This window comes from Antechinus flavipes, chromosome 1, assembly GCF_016432865.1.
Source record: "Antechinus flavipes isolate AdamAnt ecotype Samford, QLD, Australia chromosome 1, AdamAnt_v2, whole genome shotgun sequence".
Lineage (NCBI taxonomy): Eukaryota > Metazoa > Chordata > Mammalia > Dasyuromorphia > Dasyuridae > Antechinus > Antechinus flavipes.
In genome coordinates this window covers 588,423,889-588,451,814 of record NC_067398.1, presented here as the reverse complement: position 1 = coordinate 588,451,814, position 27,926 = coordinate 588,423,889, and the positions used below count along the sequence as shown (strand labels likewise).

Below are 27,926 nucleotides of genomic sequence, written 5' to 3'. Positions count from 1 at the left end.
CAGGTTGAAATCAACAACTTACTCCCTTTTTTTGGCCTCTCCCAAGTAAGTCCCTTTTTCATTCACTTCTTGGTCTTTTCCCAGGAATCCAGCATATAATATGGTCTGTCTTCATGATTTGGGGCATTTCAAATATTCCACTTTTCTTTAATTCCTGGGTAGAGTTCCCAAGGACTATCATTGAATAATCCATGCCTGGGTCTTTATGAATGGATCTCCCATGCTATTTTTCTTTCCTACCATTCCTTGGAACCCAGGAATTGTGTGGGGCTAACCCCACTCAGCGGCAGGCAGAGCCGAAAGATTCTCACACAACACCAACATATTTGCAGTTATGTATTATGGCGCCTATGAATTTCAGAAAGCAGGGAAAGAGAAACACTGAAAGAGCTGCCTCATGTTAAAACTAACTAACTCCTAACCAGCCTATTGACTATACCCCTCTATGTTATGATCTTCCGGTAGGAAATTCGGCTTCCACATGGATAGCATGGATCGCACGGATCGCAAGGATCACAAGGATCGCATGGACTGCATGGGTCGCATGGGTCGCACGGATCACACGGGTCACACGGATCACAGGGATTGCACGGATCGCAGGGACTGCACGGATCGCAGGGACTGCATGGGTCGCAGGGACTGCAGGGACTGCATGGATTGCATGGGTTGCATGGGTTGCATGGGTTGCATGGGTTGCATGGGTTGCACGGATTGCATGGGTTGCACGGAACACATGGGTTGCATGGAACGCATGGGTTGCAAGGGCCACATGGATTGCATGGAACACATGGGTTGCAAGGGCCACATGGATTGCATGGAACGCATGGGTCACATGGACCGCATGGAAGGCATGGGGCACAAGGGGCTTCAATGTTCACACAACTGCCAAGTCCATAAGAATAAATCACGTCTTTCTCATCCACACAAGGGGGCAAGGTAAACTCTTTGCAGATGTTCATGTAGCTGTATTTTTTCGATCCTAGGCAATCGTATCTATTCTCGCGTTCCGCTGACACAAACACCTTTCCATCTTTCACTTTGACTTTGACTTGATCAGGCTCAAAGCCGCATACATTCACTGACCCTAGTAAGTTACTACTGCAACAGGATGCTGCCAGAATCTTGTTTGTTGTTCTTCTTAGTCTGCAATTAAAAAATAAAAAAAAGGCAGCTCAGAGCAGATAATACTTTAAGAAGGAGACAGTTATGTCATTTTAAGTGGGGATGGGAGTGAGGATAAAGTAGCCATCTAGAGGTTATGAGATGCACATGGGATTTGGGATCAGGAGACCTAGGATTGTAGTATCCAGCTCTGTCACTTAGTAGGTGGATATCTTTAGACAGTCAATTGACTATCTGGGTCCTGATCTGTAAAATGAGAGAATGGAGTTGTAGCGTTACTGCTGTCCCTTCCAGGGATTCACAAAGATTCAACGTCAATTATTCAGAGGTGAGTATCTAGTTGGCTGCCTATCTCAGAATAGCTTGTGCAGAGCCAATGGTATATTTGGATAAATAGTATGACTGCTCAGATCCTGGACTTTGTCAAATGGGATTTAAAGGAGCCTTTGATCTTTGGATGACAAATGAGTTGTTCTTTCCTTCATTCTTATCATAGGCTACATATCATAGCTACAGCTGCTGCATTTCACCATTCTCTCAAAAGGAGTATGAGTTTTCTTTGGAGAAGGGTTGTTGGTTTCCTGAATATTCCCAGATTGGGAATATTGGGAATTCCTGAATATTGTCATATTGGCAATAACCTGTGCCCCACCCAACATGTCTTTTGGGGGAAAGCAGATTACCTCCTGCTATCACTGACTTGACATTAGGATTTCTTTAACTCCTTACCACTTGTTGAATGCAGTTGGTGCCATTACCTGATTCTAGAGCTTTGACTTGCCCAACAATTATCAAAATCAGTTTAAAAAAAAAGAATGTCGATTGCAGACATCAGAAAGGGACACCTGAGTTTGAACTCAACAATTTTCAGGATTGAAGGATGTGTAAACCAATTTCCCTATGACTGCATCTTGAGCCCAAATTTGCTGTTCTGATGAGATGTTACTCCTCTCCCCAAGCTTCCCTCAGCTTTCTCTATGGAATTTTGGTTGTTATATGAAAGAATTTATATAACAGCTTCTTGAAGTTGTATCTCCATTTAGATTCCCTTCCTATTGAAATTATTTAACCCTGCCCTTTCCTCTATCCCAGATTATTTTTTTTTTCCTTTTCCCCTTTGTAGTCTGAGATAGAGAAGGGAAAAGACATAGTAATAGAATATTATGGGAACCAAAAATAGGAAAAACAGTTACAAAAAAATTTTTTTTGAGATGGTTTTTTTCCTCTAGATGCTTTCTTTCCCCTCTTCAAACAATTAATTTGAATAAGCCCCTTACCTTTAATCATGTTGCTCACTGAGATATATAAATCTCTACCAAAAAGGAAAAATTGCCAGAAAGGTAATTTACACACATGGGCAATTGCAGGATGCAAACACCTTGAATTTTTTTTACTTGCATTTAACTAATTTGTTTCTAACTAAGTGAAATTTTAATTAGGAATTGATTTTGAATATTAGAAATTGTAAATCTAGATTTAATTGAACATGCAAATTAAGGTTTATAGATTATGTTGAAATTGAATCTAGGAAACTGTCTGGCTTCTCAACCACCAAATAGAGTTTTAAGTATTAACTCATAGAAAAGAAAAAAATTTGGTGAATTGGGGCTCAACCAAAAGATAAATTGGATTTGATTACAAAATCTAAACTGAGTATGTAGGAATGATAATATAAATTAATTTAGAAATAATTTTTGAATTGAGGTATATGTATGTGTGTTTAAACTTAGAAATTTTGCTATAATTTATATGAGATTTCCACCCATTTTTTATAATCAATTACATATTTACATCTTAGGGAACTCTTTTGTTTGTTGCACACACAAAAAAGAAAAGCTTACTTAAGAAAGCAGCTTGAAATGTACATGAAATTTATTTAGGAAAATGTTATTTCTCTGAGTAATATACCAACATTTAATTGTTATTAGAATAAGTTAAGTTTTTGTAAGCTGTAAAAAGTTTTCATAATGTTAATACTCTCTAAACAGGTTTTTGGTGTCTTCATTTTCATCTTGTAACTGGTTGGCCATAACTCAATAGTTTAATTGTTACAGGTATACTGATAATTATTATTGCACTTTGAGAGTAAAAGTCAAATGATTAGTTTTATTTAACAATATAGTATGTGCCAAAATTATAAGGGAAAATTTTTGTTGAACAGTTGTCTTAAAGCTGCTAATTACTTTTGTTGAATTTATTTTAAAAATCTCTTCATTTTATCTAGTAAGATCTGTGAGACTTGCTATTTGACAGTTCTAGTGGTGACAGTATGAGTTCTAGAATTCTCACAGCTAAGAAATACCTTTCAAAGTTGGCTCTTCCTATCATTGTGAAGCAGAATTCACCTTGCATTGGATTGTTCACCCAAGAATCTTCAGGGTTGTAAACAGGAAGTGTCAGAAAAGTTACCACAGGAATTGGCTTGTGGAAGTTGATCATAGCAACCTCCCTTTCTGATGGAAGCCAAGTGATCATAGCAACCTCCCTTTCTGAAGGAAGTTTCACTAAATTTGTTCTGTTGTATTAAAGTCAATTGTGATTTTATATGTAAGGTAATTTTGAAATGCATTCAAGTGAATTGAGGTCAACTCAGTGGTAATGGATTTTGTTTCAACTTTCAAATTCATCATCACTTATAAAAATTGTACAGTTCTGTGAAAGAATTTGTACATTGGTCCACTTAGAAAACTGCTTTTCTTTCCCCAACGCAAATGCTCCTTAATGAGAGGAGGAGAGTAAGTAGACATTTGTTTATAGTATAGGACTATTTATTGTGAATTAGAAAGTTATTATCTAGAATAGTCTATACTGATATCATATCTTTAACCAACTTGGTCTTATTTGTAGACTGTTGAAACTCTGAAAAGGTATACTTGAATCAGGCAGCAGAGCGCTCAAGGTTAATTGCCTATTAGATGTGAGATAATGGTTCTATATACATATATTTAGATGAGATGATGATGTGATTGCTCTCCTCACCATAGGTACTTGCTGAATGTGTGATGGTAAGGTAATTGTAGGCAAGGATTGGAGGGCTGAGGGAGAAAGGTCAGAGTCACTCTGACAGAGGATGAGGAAAAGAGACACACTTCAGGATCCAGACTCCAGAGTCCAGGATTCATCTTTGGCAAGCCTCATGGCAGCTTGCCTGCCTCCTTTACTTCTCCCCCTAAAGACCAAAGACTTTGATTGATCCTGACTCTGACTGATCCTGAAGCCCTCCAGGGAACTAGCCCAGACATAATACTTATTAGACTAGTCTTAGAAATGTATTTTTGCCTGAAAGGATGAGTAACTTTATTAAGTTCTAATAACTGCTTTTTTATGTCAGGCTGAATTTTAACCTGTATTTGGAAAAGGGAATTTGAAAAGAAAAGCATGTTACACAAAATCTTTTATATGATTTATTAAAGCCCTGATAACTTTTTATTTGCTAGCTACTTTATTTTAACAGCTTGACCCTATTGATAACAATTATGTCCAAACCCACTGTAGTTAGTGAGACTTTGCAGTCTGAGGTGAAATCTTTTGTGGCCTTGAATTTTTTTTAATTTTCTTTTTAGGTTTATTGTGTTCTTGAGCCAAGCTTTCATTGCTCAAGAAAAATGTAGCAACTCAATAGAAGTGAAGTCTATGACTACAGTCAGTAGATATCTATTCTTAGGGAAAAGGTTGGGAGAGCAGTCTTGGAAAGACCAAAGTAGGGCCTTCTTAAGTCAGCTTGCCATAAAAGAAATCTTTCTGCCTAGTTAATTCTGAGCCAGGCCATCATATCTCACGATTTAATTGGCTGCTTTTGTTTATTCTTATCTAAAAGCAATTGGAATTATGCATGCTTTAGCCATTTTGGAGTCCTTAAGCTTCATCCTTGAATCTGTTAAAATGTTCCCAACCTGTTTCTTCCTCTCCTAGCAAAATCTCTATAACCAACCACTTCCTATTGTTTTCAATCTAAGATTCCATACTCTGAATAACCAAATGAATGGTCTTAGTCTAGATATATCTAGATATATATCTAGATATATCTAGATATATAGTTATATATTCATGTATATGATAAGGTCCTTAAATTTTCCAAAATGTAATAGAAATAATTAGACATACACATATGCACTTATATTTACATATGCATATATACACACATATTAATTCATAGTCAAATCTAAAATATCTTTAGTTTTGTTTTTAAAAGATTAATTTTAGAAGAGAATAATAATTTTTGCACTATCCTGAAAGGGAATTCTAATTTGTTTTTAACCTAAGTTTATAATTTAATGTAGGATTAACATTTGTATAGAAAGCTTCTGAAATGCAAAGAAATTGCACAAGGATTTTAAAGAGGATTTGAGAGCAGTGGTGTATATGGATATGTTATCCAGTTCATTTGAGTCTAGTTATAGACAATTAATTTGAGAAAATCTGGAATAATTTATTTACTCTACATGGATATCCCCCCACAGCCTTTTTAAAAAATCAGCATCTTTTGAATGAATTCATTTGTGTGACCATTTTTGGCAGCACCTCAATCTCCTAAGGGGGAATGAGTGATCCCATTTTTTTTTCCTGTAAGCGTTATAGATATTTCAATTTTTCATGCTCTTGGCATTCAAATATTATGATGGCTCTGTGAATTTGTTTGATATTTTTTGACGTACTTGAGGAAGCACTTTAGTAAAAATACTTTTTATTAAAAACAATATTTTAAAGTAATAGATACATAAGAGTATTACAAATTAAACATCTTGTGTTCTGTGTGTAAGAAGATTGTTTTGTTTCACAATAGAATATCTAATTAGTATTTGTTTTATTACTATTTGGTATTTCTTGTTTTAAAGAAAATTTATACTATTTTAATATTTTTCTTTCCATTACCATTATTTTGTTTCATTTCTGAGTTTATGAACTCTTGTAATCTCTGTTCAGTTTTTAGTTTTTGTCTACCTAACTTTTTAAATGTTGTCTTACCTATGTCAGTATAATGGTATTCTTAAGCAAATCATTTCATACCCAATGTGACATATTAGATCCAACCTAAATGAAGTACCTTCTATTTTAATTTTTTTCTTTCCTCTGTTAAAGGTAATTAAATATCTTTAAGTCTACCATAGTATTTCAATACATATAAGCAGCCCTTATAATATATATTATAATATGTAACATATTATATATAATATAATAATATATAACATTATATATTATTGCATTATATATATTATATAAGCTATAAACAGCCCTTTTAGTATATGTAACTGCTGAAGAAATTTCTAGTGATTACTGTAATTTCTAATGAAAATATAAAAAGATGTTAAAAACACGTTATACATTAAATTAAAGATGGCTCATGAAATTAATGTTTACTACTACTCTATGCATCAATGCCAAATGATTTAAAATCCATCAAGACATTTCAATCAATACAATAATGCTTCATGACTGTTGTTGCTGACACTGTAGACAATTCTTCATTGAATGCCTTACAATAATTTAAAATCAAGTTCATGTAAGGTACTGTGTTAAACAGTGAAGTTCAATTTTGCATATATATAGTTATAGAGATAGATATCTATACACATGCACACTTAAAGAGTCATCTGTTCCTTTTGATAATTTGGTTATAGATTTTATTTCATAAGTCAGAATCTCATAGATCCTTTTAGTTTCCTCCTTTTGCTTGTTGTTAGCCATGTTCAGAATGCCTAAGGAGGGACATTTCCAGAAGACTGATGACTGCAGTTCTCAGAAACTAGACAATTGTATGAGAAATCTGAGCCTTAAGATATGATGGCCTAATGAAATGGACAGTGGAGATGGACTATCTTTCTCTTACTTTCAGTGTGCTTTATAAAGCCCTGCTTGCTGAAAGGAGACTGCCCTCAAAGATTCTTATCAATGTGTCAATCTATCTCTTTGCTTTTTCCCTTGCATATTATTTTTCTCCCTCATAGTTCTGTACTTTGCTCCTTCTTTGGGGGGTGGCTAAGGGGATTAAATGTTGCCTACATGTCTCTCCTTGTGGTCCATGCTACTGTCATAGTCCAGCAGCTCATCAAATTCCTCAATGCTTCCCTGGGTCAATAATAGAATCTGTCTTGACCAAAAGTGGGGAATGTTGAATGCAGCCACTGATCTTGCCTGATGCTAGAACTATGAATTGCTTAAGGGTTACTGAAGCCAATTTAAAAAAAGAATGTTGAATGCAGGGTTCAAAAGAGGTTACTTTCTTTGATCTCAATTGTCCCCATGACTGGAGCAGGTCTAAACTAGTTTCCTTGTTGTTACACCTGAAGCTGAGATCTGCTGTTCTGACCAGAAATCACTCCTCCCCCTCAGCCTTTATGAACTTTTAGTTGTTATATAAAACAACTTATGTAACAGCTTCTTAAGACTGTGCCTCCATTGAGACTCCTCCCTGTTGAAATATATTTAACCCTGCCCTTCTTGAGTACTGTCCAGTATTGTGGCACTACTTAGTGACCCTGGGTTGTAATTCCCTTTTCTCAGTTAAAATACTATAGTTTGGCACTATCCTTTATTTCAGTTATTCAATAATCTCCAGTTATTTCAGCCTCCAATATGGCTTTCTAAAATCCTGCATAGAATGATCTCTCTGGGTGACAAAAGAAATCTAGACTGCATTTATACATCATTTTGTTTGTCTCAGAATTTTAAAGATATTCTGATTGTTGCTACATTAGGAATTTACTTTTGTTTTCCTTGAAAAAAAAAACTGAAAAAAATAGCCTAGTTTAAGAAAAACACTTTGATATATAAAAAAATTATTCATGTGTACTTAAATGTTGTTAAGGACCATGCCTAAGTGAAGGAGCAGGTCAATTCTCCAAAAGCCTCCATAGCTATGAATCATAAACTTGAAGGAGTTGCAAAGCAGCCTTCGCAGATGTTCCTTGTGGATTGGGAATCAAATAAATTGGGAGCAGAGGGAAAAGAAGATGATCAGAGAAGGCAACTGCCTCTCAGTCTCCTTGTATCATCATCATCTTCTGACATGAAGAGATCCATTCTACAGGTCTGAGTTAGACTTCCAGCAGCCACTGGCAGGTGGCTCCCATATCACAACAAAATGTGAACTTAAAAACAGAGTAATTAAATCTTTAAGCAAGCAGTCTAAGTCACTAGCTTGTTAAATAAAAAACAGCCAAATAGTTTTAGTTTCCAAAGTGCTTTCAAGTCAGACATTGACATATAAAGCTCATTTCTTACAAAGGACCTCAGAATAAAAAAAGGTCATTGTCATGAAGCTCTTCTTTCTTTGGAGCTCACCAAGGTGCTAGAGATACATACTCTCGGACACTAAGGAGAAATCCACCAATAGAATATGCTGTTTATATGAAAAAGGATGCCATGAAATCCCTTCCTGCTTCACCCTGGGCCATGTGCTCTTTTGCAAGGAGCCAAGTCAAGTACTGACTTACAGATGCTTTAACGATGTTCAGCATTTAACTTGGGCATGGGGAGAGGCAACTTATCTTTCCAACACATAATAATATCACCCTAAGGAAAGGGGAGTAGAGGGAAAGGAAAAACAAATTGGGTCGATAATGCTGCAGATGCAGAAAGCATACCTGTAAGGTATGTAGGAAGCAAGTATAAATATCACCATTAAGAAAGCTGCTGGGCTAGTAAAAAAGAAAGCTGACAAAAACCCAGTGTTTCCAGATAGGAAATAGCTCAAACAAGCAGCTCTGAGCCAATTTGGAAATTCTAAGTACCAGTCTTCCCGGAGCTGAGAAGAGGATTTGGAAGGAGAGAGTTCTTGTCTCTTTTGAAGGGAGCAACCTAAACTGAAGCTTCCAAGGAAGCATGTAGATCCTGTTCCCTGTTCTATTCCTAAGTGGAAGGGGGAATCCTACCCAACCCAGGAGGGCTTCCTCCTGTCTTTATAACAGGAAAAATGCAAAAATGCTTTCTTTCCCATACCTACAAATATGCTCATATTTCACCTTTTAAAATAAACATGAATGATTAAAAACCCTCAATGAACAATTTTTTCATCCTCTTAAACTATTTTCCTGTGTTTTCCTTCCCTTTCCCAATCAATGCAATGATTGTCTCAATCTATTAGTCAATCAACAAACATTTATTAAGTACCTACTTAGTGCTATGCATTGTACTAAACTCTGGGAATAGAAGTAGTGGTGGTTCTCCTTCATTCTTGAAGGGGACCAAAGTGACATTAAGTTGGGGTCAAGCTACAGTGTGTCCAACTATGATTTCTCATACCAATACTAGCCTGGAAAGCTCTATCACAAATCAGGCACAAATAATCCATATGAACATTTGGAGTCTCTAAATTTGTGCATCTCACATCTCTTTTGAGCTATTGCAATTTTGGGATAGAAATACAAAAATTTAAAAATGTCTACTTGCTATAAGGCTTACAAATTCTAATGTAAAAATGTATAAAGTTAGCAAATATATGCAAACACACAGCCTAGATGTGTTTGGGAGTATTTGTGTTTATATACATATGCATGAACATGTATGTGCATAAATGTGTATGTTTATACAAAATAATTAAATGCCAACTAATAACTTGGGAAGGGAGAGCATTAGTTGTAAAAAGGAAATGGTCAGAAAAAATTTCATGCAGAGGATAGTGCCTGCGTTACATCTTAAAGAGAGAGATGGAAGGAAAGAGAGAGTGCATTTCAGACAAAGGAGATGGCAGTGCACCGAGACACATGGGAGATGCTGTGTCTTGAGTAAGGAACAAGGTAGGCAGTTTTTCATTTTTCTTGGTCATTTCCTTTCTTCTCACTCGTCAAGTCACTGCAATGTGGCTTCCAACTTTGTTTCTTAACTAAAACCACTTTCTACAAAATTACCCAAGATCTATCTTAAATACCAAATAGTCTTGTCTCAATCCTCATTTTTTCCTAACATCTCTGCATCATTTAATACTATTATCCCCTCTCCCCCTTCTCTTGGATACTCTCTTTGCTCTGGTTTTTTGGTAACGCTTCTTCCTACCTGTCTGAACACTCCTCAGCCTCTTCCTTTGTTGAATGATCATCCATATCATGACCCCTAACTTTGAATGTTCCTTTAGGCTCTATTCTTGACCAGCTCTTTTTACTTATACGTTCTTTCTTGTGGATCTTATCCATTTCCATTGATTTAATTGTTATCTTTATGCAGATGACTTGCAGAAATTTTTATTTTTATTTTATTTTGCCTTGGTCTTTTTCTCCTAAATTTGCATGTTTCTGAGTTGTCTTTCTCCAAATGTAAATTGGAAATTTCCAATAGAATGTCCCACAAACCTCTTAAGTTCAACATTTCTTAAACAGAACTCATTATCTTTCTCCCCAAATTTATTCCTTTTCTGAAATTCCTATTTCTGTTGCTTCCATCCAATCAGCCAGTCACTCAGAGGCTTTATAGTGTTGGCATTGTCACTGATTTCTTACTTCCCCTCTCCTCATATGTCTAACTAGTCACCAAATCTTGGGATTTCTACATCTACATCTTTTGTATATGTTCCCTTTCTTACTTCTCATAGGGGCACTACCTTCATCCAGAATTTCCTCATCTCTCACTTGGACTATTCCAATACTCTAATTAGTCACACCTCCTCCAGTGTCTTCCTAATCCCACCACATGTCAGAGTTGCCAAAGTGATTATCCTAAAGAATAATTTTCACCTTGTCAACTCTTTTAGTCTATAAAATTCCACTGATTTTTTATTACCTTTAGGATCAAATATAATCTTCTCTGTTTGACATATAAAACCTTTCATCACATGATCCTCATTTACCTGCATAGCCTTATTATACATTAGCTACTTTCTTGTACTGTAAGGGTTAACCATACTGACCTTATTATTGATACTCCATCATTCCCATGTCTCTACACACTGTCCCTTCATCTATGGAGAATATATTTCTTCCCAACCTTCACCTCTTAAAATCATGTTTCCCTCAAAATTCAGCTTGAGTACCATGTTTTTTCTATGTGAAGCCTTTCATTGTCCCTCTGTCTTTTAGCATTCTGCCCCACCTCCCCAATCATAACTTTGCATTTAATTTTAAAAGTTTATATTCTTATGTTGGTTCCCTCAATGATATGTAAGCTCTTTGAGATCAGGGGCTATTTATTTTTTTCCTTTTGTATTTCAAGTACCTCCATCAATGCCTGAGACAAAGTAAGAACTTAATAAATGCTTATTGATTGATTGGAACTGAATCTCAGCTTGGTCAGAAGTTCTATTGCCTAAACTGGGGTGTGGCAAGAATACAATATACCTTTCTCAAATTATAAGGATTGACAGCTCAGTGGCTCAGTAGATAGAATGTTTAGCCTGGAGTTAGGAAGACTGATCTTTCTGAATTCAAATCTTGCTTCAGACACTTACTAGCTACAACTAAGCAATTCACTTAATCTGGTTTGCATCAGTTTCCTCATCTGTAAAATGAGCTGGAGAAGGAAATGGCACACCACTCCAGTATTTTTGCCAAGAAAATCTCAAATGAGCTTATGAAGAGAGCTGGCCATGATTGAAATAACTGAACAGCAGCAATAGCACCCCATGTCTTAGAGCCTCTCAAGTTTTTCCTCACCAGTTAATTAGAGGAAGAAAGAGGTGGTCTTCCTCCTCCTGTATTTGAATTATTCCTGTTCCTGCTCTCCTTCACAATATAGGAATCAAAGAAAGTCTAGTCTTGTGTAAATGGTCCTAATTTGACTCCTTTCAGAAAATATTCTGTCATTCCCTTATCTTGTTTTTGAGTTGACACAAGTGAAAAATAAATGAGCAACTAAACCACAACAAATGCCAAAGCTTTGCTGTGGACAAAGTTTACTCACCAGATTAAGGATAGGAATTGAAGCTGTGAATATTAGTATAGGGAACTCTCAGATGAGAAAATTTCCTTTACCCAATATGCAGGTCAGCACCTTCTTGGCCAATATGAGGCACAGATTAAATTGCTAGATTAAATAACTTAATCCAGTTTCACAGAGACAGTTTATGTCCCAGGTAGGACTTGAATCCAGGTCTTTGCTACCACAACCAGCTACGGGTAAAGCCCCATGCTGCCATAATGTCGTGATGTTTCTCATTCATCAAAGCCCACTATAACATAACACTTTCAGTATTATCATGCTCTGTATATATGTCATCCCATTTGAGCCTCACAACAACCTTGAATGGCATGTATTTATTATTATCCTCATTTTATAGATGAGGAAACTGAGACTCATATGAGACTTGTATAGTGGACTCTGCAGTCATCCCACTTCCCACCATATAATGGATCATCACTCCCTGTGTCCCAGCCACAGGAGAAATCTTGTAATTTCATCGTTAAGAGAAAGTTCAATTGCAATGATCTTAGATTTTAACCAGAGTTAGAGCATAAATGAGAGCCTTGGAAACCATCAAAAGTCTAATGCTCTCATTTTATTAATGAAGAAAAGTATTTGTTCAAGATCACACACAGAGTGAATAGCCAAACTAAGCTTTAAACTCAGGTTCTCAGATTCTGAAGTCAGCATCCTTTCCACTATCCCATCTTAACAGAGAGAGGTGACTTTCTGTTCTTTGACTAGAATCTTACAAGAACAGGCAGTGCTGGGAAGAGGGGTATACTCAGGACTCACATTTCCTTCTACTTGCCATTCCATAGTGTTGCAGTTTTAAAGTTGACCAATCCCTTTGTTTTATAGAAAAGGAAGAGAAAGCCTCAGAGAGTTACTCAGGGACTGAGGTGGGATTTGAAGTCATCTAGTGGATAGAGTGCCAAAGAGGAGATCAGGAAGACCTGAGTTCAAATGTGATAGGGATCCTCAAACTTTTTAAATAGGGGGCCAGTTCACTGTCTCTCAGACTGTTGGAGGCCCGACTGTAGTAAAAACAAAATCTTTGTTTTGTGGGCCTTTAAATAAAGAAACTTCATAGCCCTGGTTGAGGGGGATAAACGTCCTCAGCTGCTGCATCTGGCCCGCAGGCTGTAGTTTGAGGACCCCTGAACTAGCTGTATGATTCATACAAGTTACTTCACCCCTGTTTGCCTAAGTTTTTCATCAGTAAAATGAACTGGAGAAGGAAATGACAAACTACTCCAATATCTTTGCCAAGAAAACCCCAAAGGGGATCATGAAGACTAGGACAAAACTGAAATGACTAAACAAAAAAAATGTTCTTCCTCTAAAAACAGTGCTTTTCTCACTATTCCACATTATAGATGACTGCCATATCTTTTGGGGAGAAGTTTGGGACTTGGGGTTCACAGTAGGGGGATCTGAAAAGTGGACCAAAAAGGATTAAATCTTTGGTTCTTTGGGGGAAAGGCAATTATAAGTTTATTCCTTCATTTCTCAGTGGATTTAAATAATTCTAAAGGTCCATTTCTGACTTTCTTTTCTGTTTCATCTCCTCCAAGTCCCAAAATGGTATCTGGGCAAGCATTAAGTTGGGGTGGTATGCATAATTAGGGGTCAAACAAAAGAATTGTTCCAGCCCTTTTTTTTTTTTTTTTTAATAGCAGCATCTGAAGCTTTAGAGAGATTGTAATCTGAATCACCAGCTACAAATCAATGTGACCTGCATATGAGTGTTCAGGTCAGGTGGTGATGAGTACTATTCTCCTAAACAGCAAGGTCATGGCACAGAGTGCAGTGGAATTAAATTTAGAACTAAAATTGGTAAGCATGAAATAATTCTTTTTTTGTGCAGCCATTGAGTGGCTGAATGATGATTGGAAAGGACTAAGGAGAAAGCACGTAGCATGACTTGTCGATACACAATCCCTGCTGCTCTTATGGATGACAGAAGATAGATTGTCTTATTCCACCATAAGCCTGGCTTTAGGACTTTATTCTGAAGGTTTTCTGCAATTTAGCCCGGGCTTTAACCCTTGGCATCAGATAATGGACTTACTCAATTATATATAGTAACTAACTTTTCCATAACCTTTTTCATTTCCAAAGTACTTTCACTACATTATCTCATTTGATCTTTTCAATGATCTTGTGAGGTAGGTACTAATGATATTAATTCCCAGTTTATGATTGGGAAAATTGAGGCTCACGGATGTTAAGTAACTTGTCCATGAAGTGAGAAAAACAATAATTTATTGGAACTAAAATTTGAGATTTTTAGTTTCCTGGCTGCAAGCAGAGTCCTGCCTATTCTGCCTTGGTGCCTTGTTTACCATTTACGTTAGGAATACCATTTGTGTATTTTTTTTTTTTACTATATTTTTATAGCTCCCCCAAAAGAAACCCAACCTGATTTAATATGAACATTAAATTTAGAGTAGGTTGATATCTAGGTACGTGAGAACCAAAGTTTCTCATTATTTATTTCCTCATAACACTAATTGTTCACCAATCTCTACTCAAAGTAAAGTTGATGGAAGAGGAATGGAAACTTCTTGAAGCTATGATGCCTAATGTGTTTGAGGATTTTTTCCTAAAACAAAAAACACAATGCTTTGCATAAAAAATGTAAAACTTTAAGTTTAAGAATTTAAGAAAAAGTGCTTAATAAGCAGTTTTATATGAATGAATGGATTTATGTTTGAGAATTTGAGATCAGCTAGAGAAATGATAGATTTAGTGGGGTAACCCAATATCGAAAATAACATATTTATGGATATTTGATAAGTAAAAAAGCCATGTTTCATTTTTCCAGGTTGATTTCAGTCACAACCACTTTCTTATTGTGTAGCTATTATCAAAGCTTACATAATAACAAAGTTATTTATACATAAATAGAGATGGAGGAATTTCAGAAGCCACCTAGTTTTACCTTCACATTTTACAGATGAGACGACTGAGGCCCAGGAATTTTAAGGAACGAACAGATAAATACTAGAAGAGGTTTTGAACCCAGGTTCTCTTATTTCAAGATCAATAGGTCTCTCCACTCTAACATGCTGCCTCTAATTGCACAGCCTTTAAGTTCATAAAGCAATCATTTATTACATTATTCATTCTGAAAGGGTAGGATTTATGTAGCTATCTTTGTGCATTTATCAAATGGAAAGACAAAGACAAATGAGATGAAGGCCAACCTCAAAATCCTGATAACTAAAAAACAAAATCAGAGAAAAACCTTAGAGAGGGATTTAAAGTAAATCTAGGATCAATGGTTCTTTACAACAAAGGAAAGGTAGGGAATAAGAGGAATCGTGGGGTAAAGGATGTTTAGAACATCTTTTGCTTCACTTTTTATTGATGAGATAAAGACTTAATTTCCAATCATCTCTTGAAGGCACAGGTTGGACCATAAAGGTCAGATATGGGTAAAGACAGAGAACCTTCTCAACCCAGCTAAACAAAGGTATATACACATATATGTATGTGCCTATGTGAGGTTGTATATACATGTGTACAGAGAAATACACACAGTGCAATATACACAATATGATATACATTATATTATACACCCAAGTGTGTATTATACTATATATATATACATATATGTGCATATGGATAGAGATGGATAAACAGATAGATAATTATAATGGAAAGGAAGGGATGGAGCTAGGACTTCTGAAAAAAACTTCATTAAGAAATTATGAACTATTTGATTAAAAAAAAAAAAACCTTTGCAATTTGTTGCAAAGGGCCCCACGGCTATTTTCAATAGCCACACATGCTCAAACATTGTTATGCTAGAATTAAGGAATTAAGAAGCCTTTTGATGAGGATGAAAGAAGAGAGTGTAAAAGCTGGCTTGAAGATTAACATTTTAAAGAGTGAAGATCATGGGAAGTAATCCCATCACTACTTGGCAAACAGAGGGAGAAGAAATGAAAGCATTTTCTGTTCTTGGGCTCAGAGATCATTGCATTGCAGATAGTAACTCTAGCCATGAAATTAAAAGATTTTGCTCCCTGGAAGGAAAACTATGGCAAATCTGGATAGCATGCTAAAAAGCAAAGTCATCACCTTGTCAACAAAAGTTCTATAGTCAGAGTTATATATATATATATATTCCAGTAGTAATGTAGGGTTATGAGAATTGGACACAAAGGAGAGCTGAGAACCACAGAATCAACATTTTTGAATTGTGCTAGAGAAGACTTTTAAGAGCCTATTGACAGCAAGGAGATCAAATCAGGCAATAATTAAGTTAATTCAAACTACTCATTGGAAAGACAAATGCTGAAGATGAAGCTTAAATCGTATGATCACATAATGAGAAGATGAGACTTACTGGAAAAGACCTTGATGGTGGAAAAGGGTAAGGTAAAGGAAGAAGGGGATGGCAAAGAATGACATGGATAGATAAGTGTGATAGAAGCAATGAAGAAGAGCTTGGAAAGACTTTGCAAGATAGAGAAGGATACAAGAGCCTGGCATGTTGTGGTTCATAGGATTAAGAAGAGTTGGAATTGATGGAATGAACGAAGAACAACATAGATAGCTTGGAGAACATCCAGAGAAAGGAAACCTAGATAGTGGAGAATCTTGAATTCATACAATGTATGGGTTAATTGAAAGAACTGTGGATGTTATCCTGAAGAGAAGCTCAGATAGGGACAAAATAGCTGTTTTCTAATGTTTTAAGGGCACTTTTGATAGCATCTAGATCAATTTTACTCTTTTTGGTTGCAGAGGTCAGAACTGAGAGCAATGGGCAAAAGATGCAATAGGTTCCCCCTCTTTGCCTCTTTAAGCAAACGCTGGTTCACCATTTTTAAGGTATGTTAAAATATGGATTCTTTTTCAAATATAAGTTTGAACTGAATAAGCTATGAGACTTCTTTCAGCTTTGAGATAGTGCAGTTCTGTGAATGGGACTGACTTGTATCTTTTAAATGCCATAGAAGAGCATTCTGCATCAAAAATTATTCTAAAAAATGTCATCTTGACATGTGGGGTGTGTGTGACCATCTTTTGAGAACTCAGGGGTAAAATTTCTATGAATATTTCTATGAATAATCATACATTACTTTAGAAGTATTTTCTGGGGTGGAGGAATTTTCCATAGATAGATGCTAGGATAAGTTTTATTTGATTTTTTTCTTCAAAGCCTTAAGAAAATTAAAGAATTATATCTGGGGATGATACCAAGTTTTTCTACTTAGTGAAATGCCAAAATATCAGAGACAGAGGTGAATAGACAAGGAAGTGTAAAATGAGTTTCTATATGGGCCAGGTAATGGATTGGAGGTAAAATAATTGAGAAATAAATAAAAATAGTTTATAAATTGAATATATATTGAATTGAATTCAATAAATTGCATTCAATTATAAATTGAACTATTGGTAATTTGTAATATGAATATTATCAGAATATTACCCAAGAACCCAAGAAGAGAACTAGGAGTTAATGTAGACTGGGCTGTTGTAGCTCAAAAGAACCAACAACATCATACTGAGTGTTCTTAAAATACCACAATCAGAATAGAATAAAGTAGAAATCATGAACCTGTTACATATAACATCACAGGATGTCACACCAGGTAATTATAATATAGCCAGTGGAATCTAATCCCTATATCTCAAGAAAAATGTAGTAAAACTAGAGATCAAGATAGTGGAGATGCTTCTTTATAATATTCCAATATTACCATCCAGCTACCCCAAGAATGAATTATTAAGGGAAAGACAGCCTAATCTTTCAAGATAGATTATAAAAGATGAGTATATCCTTCAGATAAACATCCTTTGAGGCTACTGTCAAATCATTGTAATATTGAACTGATGGAATATGCATAGATCTGACCCACTATTTTTACATTGGTTGTGCTTTCACTTTTTTTCTGTAATATAAAAAATGGGACAAAAGAAATAATATGACCAAATAGAATGTGCTAAATGATTTTTATCTTTTCAAAAACAAGTTCATTTGATGACATCTGAGATTTTTTGTTTTTTAAATGAATACTTCTGAATCTCTCATAACTGGACCTTTCTCTTGCACCTTCATCATCATTCAATTCTTGTACCTTCCTGTTGTAGTGAATATGGTGAATTGTATTCTCCCATATCCTGAAGTGTGTCAAACATGAGAAAGGGTCACATAAAAGGCCTTCAACAAATGGGAGAATGATGCTTCAGTGTACAAGGGAGCATGGCATTGCCTACACTCCCTCCTTCCATGCCAATGGGAGAATGGTGCTCTCTTTCTCTGGCCGCATGTGTGACGCAGCATTGCCTACTTCTTCCTATTAGTGAGAAGTCTTCAAGCACTAATTTTCATCAATAGGAACAGCTAAACTTACACTGTAATCAAATGGACAGAAGGAAAAAAAATTACAAAAGATTTGGTCTGGGAAAAAAAGAAAAATATAACTTCCCCAAAAAGAAGTTAAAAAATCTGCACTTAAAAGTTTTGCTCCTTTTAAAACTGAAGTATTTTGGAGTGTAGTCTGAAAACAAGCAGCAATTTTAGATCAGCTCTATAAAATGGAAAGCCAGAGATAAGATCCTGGAGAGCCAGAGATGTCAAACTGCAAGCATCCAGAAACTCCAGAGGGCTACCTGAATCAGAAGATCAAAATATAATTAAGAAATATTTAACAAAATCAATAAAATACTGCATTGAATGAGGTTAATTTGCACTTTTCTAAGTCAATAGGCAAAGATACCACTCTAGTCCAATACTCTCATTTTACAGATGGGAAACTGAGGACCAAGGAGGGACACTTTTCCAGGGGTGACTGGTATTAAGTGATAGATATAAATAAGAAATATTTAATAAAATAAAAAATACTGCATTAATGAGGCTAATTTGCAGTTTTCTAAGTCAATAGGCAACATTTTTAGTTCATACCATACTAGTCCAATACTCTCATTTTTCAGATGGGAAACTGAGAACCAAGGAGGGACATGTCTAAGATCAGATTTGAACTCAGGTCCTCCTGACTTCAGGGCTGGTGCTCTATCCACTACACCAACTAGCTGTCCCTCTAGCATATGTTTCTTTCTGTCTTCAGATACCTTACTATTTGGGGTTAAGGAAGCAATGCAATAAATACAAATTTCAAGACATTATTTAGCTTTTTGGTGGGGAAATTGTTATTGCTTGTATTATCTTCTTTGCTTCCTTGATGGCAAAACCTAAAGCATATATTAAGACATCTTTTATCATTACTCCCCTCATTGTTATTTCTCTAATTTCAAAGAGATTCAATTTACTTATCCCCTAGGCAGGAAAAGATGCTGAGTTTGTTGCCTTCTATCATTTGGAGCCCCACACTATCCCCTCAAAGCTGGCTGGTTGTTGCCCCTTGTTCTCGAAGAGGACCAACATGACATCACTGCGTTAGAGTAGTTTTACAGTATATCTGACTGTGGCTGATCAGCTCAGAATGCTCTTCCCCAAGTAGGACACAAATAGATCCTATGAACACTAGGGGTGCACTCTCTAACTTTGCACATCTCATGTTTCTTCTGAGCTAATTCAATTCTATTTTGCATTTTCTCTGATGAGGGCACACTGTGCTGGGAGGTCCTGTGACAGTGTCTCCCATGTCATACAATTAATTCTAAAGCTCTTAAGAGAGACCTTGAGAGGGTCCTTGTATCACTTTTTCTGACCACCTTATGAGCACTTGCCCTCCATCAAATAACCTTTTTGGCAAGCACCCGTATTCCATCAGCTAGCACTACACCATCTGTCTGTGGAACCATCCTCAAACCTAATTACAATCATAACAGTTATACTATAAACCCATGTTCACATCACAGTCACTTTTACTACCTCCCTTTCCTCCTTGAACTCATTGCCTTTCTTTTCCTTGCTAAGACATCCTTTTTATTCCCAAGCATCATTTCACCTTTGTGTAAGAACCAATCATTGAACCTCTTTCCTTATCCCATCTTATCAGGTTAATATTAGCAACTATAAATATCCAAGAATAAGTTTACTTGGTCAGTTCTTTCTTTTCATCCAGAATGGCTTTAATGGCTTTCCTCTCCAAACTTCTGATTGATGGTCGAAGACAGAATAGCTTGATATCACACAGGCAATATGGATATAGATCACATAGCCCACAAACGCGTGAGCACTTGGTATAGCACTGGCAATAAGGGTATGGATGTAAGTCACAACAGCAATAAGGATGCACATATAAGTCGCAGAGGCAACGTGTGCATTCGTCGAGGCATTTCAATTGCCTTAGTTCTCTGTCCACCTTCCTTATATCCCTTCTTACACTGTCCAATAGACAACTTAGTGCAGCCATTACAGTCACACCTTATTTGTCGGTGAGTACCTTTGGAAAATGGCACTCGAGGGGGAAAAAAATTGTTCTAAGCTCTTCGCAGAAGTTTCTTTTAAAGATAAAGGAAACCCCCATAATTCACTTATTTTATAGCATGCATTCTATGACCTCACCACCCACTGAGGATGTCATAGTCTCCGTTACCATGTGAACTGAGTGGCTAGTATTGCCTCCAGAAAAGCTCTTTCAGGGTCAGAGCTGCCCTTCATGCCCCTAAGGTTCAGAGCTCAGAGTCCTGGAAGTTCCCCAGGTTCTTTCTACCTCCATGGTCCTTGTTGGGCTTCACCTTGGTGCATTTTGCCTGAGTATGCTTCCTGGTCCTAGTGGACTTGTATGAGTATGGGGGTATTTGTTGTTGTATCCCTAGTCTACAAAGCCCACCTAGCCTCCTCCCCCTTATTGTTCCCGGAGCTGCTGCGCCTCTCTCTGGATTTATGGATGCCATTTGGATATTCACTGTACCCAACCTTCACAGATTGAGACCTGGTGCATCTACCCACTTGCCCTCTCCCTTCTGATTTCTTTCAGACCCTCTTCTTCCTTTTGGACTCCCATGCCCATTCCTCTGGAAAGCTAGATTCCCAGCCTTTTCCTGCATCCCCATACGTCTATCTGGTCTTCCAAATGCCTTCTTAGGACAAGTGCATGTTAGATATAAGTCTAAAACTATTACCTGTTCTCTGAAATTTTCTTGCTTTGGTATCTGATTTCAACCCTGCCCTCCCATAGGCACTAGCATTTACCCAAAAGGAGCAGGGTAGAATATTCTGCTCCCTGGTTCTCTCCTCTTTTCTTTCCCTCTACTATTTTTTTTGGGGGGGAGGGAGAAATGGGCTTTGTGTCTTACCATGAATTAAAAATTTCTAGGATACAGTATTGGAGAATATTATTTAATGTTAAATAATAACTGTGATCTAAGGCAAGATTCAGGGGCAGCTAAGTGCACAGTGAATAGAGCATGAAGCCTGGAATAAGGAAAACGAGTTCAAATCTGGCCTCAGGTAGGTGTGACTTTGATCAATTAATATTAATTTCCTCATATATAAAATGGGAATTTGTTGTGAGGCTCAAGTATGATAAAAGTGCTGAGCACTGTGTCTAACACATAATAAGCACTATACAAATGTTGGTGGTGGTTCTCAGACTGGGGAGGAACTGAGAAAAACCACGAGTATTTGTATAGTCCTCCCTGGGGAGGAAGGCTCCCATCCTTAGAACACAAGCAATGATTCAATGAGAATTTCAGATTTACAGGAAGATATTAGAAGAATTACTTCCCAAACTTCCACATACTATGCTTATTTATTTGCTTTTAACACAGAAAATACTTTGGTAGCAGAATCCTTATCACAACCAAAGTAGAAGACAAATATTGGGAAGGCTTTTCAGTTTCAAAACTTCTTTACTATTGTTGTTCTGTCAAACCCCATTCATTATGACCCCATGAACACGTTAAAAACCAGGGGTTTTTCTGGCAAAGATCCTGAAGTGATTTGTCATTTTCTTCTCCAGTGGATTAAAGCAAAAAAAAAAAAAAAAAAAGTTAAATCACTTGCCCAAGGTTACACAGCTAGAAAGTATCTGAGGCTGAATTTGAACTCAGACCTTGCTGACTCAAGGCTGATGCTGTATCTACTGAGCTACCCAGCTACCTCCGTACCTTCTTTAGCCTCTGAAATAATGGTGCCCATGTATGCCTGAGGATTTTTCTGCTAAAAACCAAAAAAATCAAAATGCACTTTTTTATAGCAGTCATTCAGAGAATAGTGCTTATAGACATTTACAAAATCACTAAAGACCTAGTTCTTATCCCATTTTTGATGTTTACTCTCTCTTTGATGTTGGGCAAATCATTTAACTTTCTCTAAGCTTCAGTTTACTCAAATGCAAAATGAGAAGATTGGACTAAAGGGTCTCACAGGATCAGAGCTAGAGACAAGACTATATAAATTTCTTGATTCCATCGAGATGAAGAAGGCTGCATCTACCTACTAGAACTAGGTCTGTATCCTTGCTGAATAGCCTTTCAAAGTTATTACTAAATAAATTTCTTTTTGTTAAATAATTGATGGCCTACTAATGAAACATTTCACTCTCATCCTGAGTCCAAATTACTGGCCTGAATCAAGCATGGTCCAGGACCTATAAAGGGTTGGACTAAACTATTGGTTTCTGAGATTCCTTCCAATTATAGATCCATGAATGTGGATGCATATACTTTACCTTTGGGCCATGTCATTCTGGTCAGAGAGTATGTTGGATCAGAAAAGTCTGTTGACCTATATAGAAGTAGGAAATCCACCAAGTCTGAGTATTTCTGCCTTATTATGGGTTTTTTATTCCCAAGGAACCTGGAAAGTCATAACAGCTCACAGCCTTGTCTCCTTGGTCATTTAGGTCTCAAGGACTGTTTTCTTGCCTTTTAGGAAAAAAATAATCCCAGCCCAATAGACACTGCTCTTTTCTTATTCTCATTTTTACAAATGAGAAACTGAAATCTGGGGAGGTTAGTTCATGTGCCTGAGGTAACACACAGGTAATAATATCAGAAGGAGGATTTATGGTACTCTAAAGTCAATATCCTTTCTATTTTAATGTGGATAGCACACAGCCTTCTCTGACAATGCATCTTCAACTCATAATTATTTAGTTCTAATAACCATTGCTGGTAAGTAGTATCAACAAAAAATTGTTAGTAAGAATATATCAGTGGACTATTTGTGGAATAGTTATATTTGAGCTCTGTGATTTCTTCCAAAACTTTCTGCTTACACAGATCAGATTAAATCTGGAAGCTGTACCCTGAATTATTCTTTTTTGGTTTATAATACCCTTTCACTACTGGGAAAACTCAGAGTATAATTTGATATTCTAGATTTCCACATATGTGAGTAAAAGGGTCCTTAGATCCCAAACAGGCATTTGAGATAATAATGTAGATACTGAATGTAGTTCAGTCTTTAATGCTCGCAGGAAATAAATTTAAAAAAAAAGATAAAAGACTTTTAGTAGTCCATAAAAATCAATGCAGTTGTCTACCTTTTCTGAAGAGTGCTATAGTTCTCAGGATTCTAGAGTCTTGCAGACTCATAGCACAACCTCATAATTTGAAACTCCTTTTGAAGGAAAGTAAACTTGGAGTTGCCATCAGGACAACTCCCCTCACACTATCTTTCCAATGATTTGCATTTTGTACTGTAGAGTTTCATAGAGGCATCCAGCTTTATGGAACTGGATTATGGTTTAGATGTGCATTGGAAATTTGGATATTCTGGACAACTTTCCCAGTTAGCATAAGAAAAGATGTCAGTCCTTGTTACTGCTGAAAAAGTTGTGTAAGGAAAAATTCTGATCTATATTCCTACTTTCTACACAAAATATTTTATGGGACTCATCCACACACTTATTAAGAACTGAGAAGCAATACTATTAATAAATGCATATTAATACAATAAAAATTTTGCATTATGTACAATAATAAGTACAAAACAAGCAACATAAAAATAGTATCTTAATCACTAAGACCTATTGAAGAAGATGAAGAGAGATTTTATGAAGAATTGATAAAACCTTCCAAATACATATTTTGATAGTGATGTCAGTAAAAGATAGATATTGGAAAATATGGATCAGTGATAAAGTATCAGGATGACCAAAGACATGATGTAACATTATCAAAAAAGGGATTTAATTTTGTTTTAATGGTGGGATACAGTCTTTTACTGCAGCAATAAAAAGGAGAGGTCCTTGAGTTCAAAATTTTTTTTTAAATGAGGATACCTGATAAGATTCTTTTACCTGTTTTTTTTTTTTTCTCTTGGCAGCAAATGCCTCTCTGAATGAATGGTTACATGGGAATTGGTACCTGGACAAGGAAGAAGAAAAGGAAAATTATACAAAAATGTACAAGTCCAAAGAGTTTTTTCCCCCTGAGGCAATTGGGGTTAAGTAACTTGTCCAGGGTCACATACAGATAGGAAGTGTTAAGTGTCTGAGATCAGCTTTGAACTCAGGTCCTCCTGACTTCAGGACTGATCCTATTATCTACTGTGCCCCCAAAGGAAATTTTTTAAAAGAATACCCTATAGCCATCTGGAGATAAGATTATAAAACTTTAGATTTTGCAGCTAGATTAGGAAGTGTTTCAATTCTCCATACTATAGAAGTATGGAATCTCCAAAGATGGTTTCCCAAGTTTTCCTTTTCAAATAGAAAAAGTGTCATCTTTGACCTGTATTAGAGATGTGCCTACATTTTTAGGGATTCCTGAATGGAGATTGTGGGGAGTAAGACATTATCCCTTACCTTTGTTTCCCTATCAACACTTGGGGATCTTTGAGTGCAGCATTTGGTTAAAGGGAGTGAAAGTTTGAGACTGATTATGCAAAGTTAGCTGAGGACAATGTAGAGAATTTTTACCCATGATTCTACGGAACCATATAGGTCTAGATCATTTTTTTGTAAACTTCTGAAATTATTGGAAAAATAAGGGGAATTGTCAGTTGCTTTTAGGTACGAAAACCAAAATTGAAGAACGTACGTATTTATATAAAATATACTAATTATTTGGCAATGCAAGGAGAATATCCTTGGGTTTTTATTTCAAGTGAGGAATCAAATGCTTTACAGAGTACTTTATGCTTTTTCTTTAAGCTTTTGTATATGAAATGCTAACTCATTCAAGAAGATAGGTGTGGGGAGAGGTAGAATCAATTTTTCATATACATGAATCTTAAGAGGATAAAGACCTTGCTTATAAATATAAATCTATGTATATGCACAAATATATTCTATGACAAGCAATATCAATTCATTTATATTCCTTAAAATGAGGAAGGATAGTACTTGCAGTTACAAAATTCTCAAAAGCATTGTTGTATCTTTATATGCATAATATTAAAAGGATTGTGGAAATTGCAGTGATCAGATATGATGGAAAACATTCCAGCAGTTAAACTGTTGGCCCAGGGGCAAACTGACAGGAAATTACTTACTATTGGGATAGTAGTCTTTCTGAATTAGCTCCCTGTCTACAGATAAGCAAATACCAAAATTAGTACAAAACCAGAAGAAAGATTAAAAATGAGAAAAAGATACAATGTGTAATGAAACAACTCAATCTTTTTTATTATAGCTTTTTATGTACAAAACATATGGGTAATTTTTCAACATTGACCCTTGCAAAACTTCTGTTCCAAATTTTCCCCTCCTGCCCTTCACCCCCTTCCCCAGATGTCAGATAGTCCCATATATGTTAAAAATGTTAAAATGTGTTAAATGCAATATATGTATACATATTTATACAGTTATCTTACTGCACAAGAAAAATCAGATCTAGAAAGAAAGAAAAAAACCTGAGAAAGAAAACAAAAATGTAAGGAAACAATAACAGAAAAAGTGAAAATGCTATGTTGTGGTCCACACTCATTTCCCATAGTCCTCTGGGTGAAAACAACTCAATCTTGACCTATGTAGTCAAATTATTGACAGTGAAAAAATGGGTAATAGACATAAAGACACAAACACAGATTATGAAAATCTCGTCTTAAAATTAAGTGGATGCAAATAAAAAACCATAACAAAGAGAGTAAAAAATCATCTCAGTCAACAAACATTTTATTTAGTTGCCAATTGGAGAGTTGGCAGTAAAAAGCAATAGTTGTTTAGAAAACAAACCTTTTTGTAAAATCTTATGAAGAAAGATGTAAATTTGGTGAGAAACTTAACTCAGTGAAGACAATTCAAGGGTATTTAAAGATGAAAGCAAATATAGGATGACAAACAGATGGAAAAGATCTATGAAATCAAAGTGTCAGAAATACTTAAAGAGTATTAAGAAAATGTCACTAGAGAGAATACAGCTTGGAAAAACAGTGGAATTAGACCAAATGTACATAGAGGATATCCAGACTGAGGTGATAAAATTGTAAGAATATTGAGGGATCAAATCATGCATGTGAAGGAAAGAGAGGTATTAACGTTATGAGGGAAAACAGCACACATTCTATTTTTTATAGCTTTATATATACAAAACATATACATGGGTAATTTTATAACATTGACCCTTGCAAAAACTTCTGTTTCAATTTTTCTCCTCCTTCCCTCCATCCCCTCCCCTAGATAGCAGGTAATCCCATATATGTTAAATATAAAGAATATGTTAAATACAATGTATGTATATATATTTATACAGTTATCTTGTTACAGAAGAAAGGATTTAGAAAGAAGGTAAAAATAACCTGAGAAGAAGAAAAAAAATGCAAGCAAACAATAACAGAAAGAGTGGACATGTTATGTTGTTGTCCATACTCATTTCCCAGTGTTCTTTCTCTGAGTGTAGCTGGTTCTGTTCATTATAGATCAACTGGAACTGATTTGGATCCTCTCGTTGCCAAAGATAGCCACTTCCATCAGAATTGATCCTCATATAGTGGTATTGTTGAAGAGTATAATGATCTCCTGGTTCTGCTCATTTCACTTAGCATCAGTTCATGTATGTCTCTCCAAGCCTCTCTGTATTCATTCTGCTGGTCAATAATATTCTATAACATTCATATGCCACAATTTATTCAGCCATTCTCCAATTGATGGGTATCCGCTCAGTTTCCAGTTTCTGGCCACTACAAAGAGGGCTGCCACAAACATTTTTGCACATACGGGTCTCTTTCCCTTCTTTAATATCTCTGGGATATATGCCCAGTAGTAACACTGCTAGATCAAAGGGTATGCAGAATTTGATAACTTTTTGAGTATAGTTACAAATACAGCACACGTTCTTAATGGTGGAAAAGGCAATAGAGAACTGATAAATAAAACTAAGAACTGCTTTCGAAACCTAACAAAATTGATAAGCCATTAGTGAAGCTGATCAAGAAAAAGAGAAAAACATTAAATGACTAAAATAAAAAATGAATAAGGTGAATACATAACAAAAAGAGAGGAAATTAAAGGAACTATTAGGAACTATGAAAGCAAAGCTAATATCAATGTTAATTAAATTGATCTTTATCTTTCCATAATTTATCCTTCCCTGGTTTATTTATCAGACACATTTATCCCATAAAAGGAATTTGATTTATATTGCCTACATTATTCCTTTTTTGAGACAATTCCAATGAGAGGTTCAATATGTTCCAACACCCTATTTTCCCTTTTCACAGTGCAACCCTCTTTCTCACCCTCATGTTTTTATTTGTTTGATTTTTAGGAAATCATCCCAAGATAATTGACTCACTTATCTCCTCTTGCTTTATATACTCCTATTTGCTCTAATAATAAAAATGTTTTTTTAAGAGTTGCAAGTATTACTTTCCCACATAGAAATCTAAACAGTTTGATTTTAATGAAGTGTGATTTCTCTTTCATGTTTACCTTTTTATGCTTCTCAAGTCTTGTATTTGAAAGTAAATTTTTCTATTCAGCTCTGGACTTTTCATTAAGAATGTTTGAAAGTCTTCTATTTCATTAAAAAACCATTTCCGCCACTGAAGCATTATACTCAGTTTTGCTGGATAGGTGATTCTTGGTTGAAATTCTCATTCTTTTGCCTTCTGGCATATTCCAAGACCTCCAGGTCTTTTAATGTAGAAGCTGCTAGAT

The 27,926-nt window shown here is 35.8% G+C and overlaps 1 protein-coding gene across 1 annotated transcript; it reads right to left on the bottom strand.

Annotated features, from left to right (window-relative positions):
* Nucleotides 1–323: 323 nt before the first annotated feature.
* ODF1 (outer dense fiber of sperm tails 1) lies at nt 324–20,385 on the bottom strand. The gene is made up of 2 exons (XM_051970954.1): nt 19,972–20,385; nt 324–1,143 (listed from the first exon to the last, which is right to left on the bottom strand). The coding sequence occupies exons 1-2, from the start codon at nt 20,286–20,288 to the stop codon at nt 444–446; spliced, it is 1,017 nt and encodes a 338-aa protein (XP_051826914.1). The 5' UTR covers nt 20,289–20,385; the 3' UTR covers nt 324–443.
* Between the last annotated feature and the right edge of the window lie 7,541 nt (nt 20,386–27,926).

Excerpts from the sequence above, each read along its gene's own strand:
- ODF1 (XM_051970954.1), bottom strand. The coding sequence starts at position 20,288 with ATGGCTGCACTAAGTTGTCTATTGGACAGTGTAAGAAGGGATATAAGG. Across the intron at positions 1,144-19,971 it reads GAAAAGAAAGAACTGACCAA|ACTAAGAAGAACAACAAACA; the intron begins GTAAACTTATTC and ends TTTTAATTGCAG.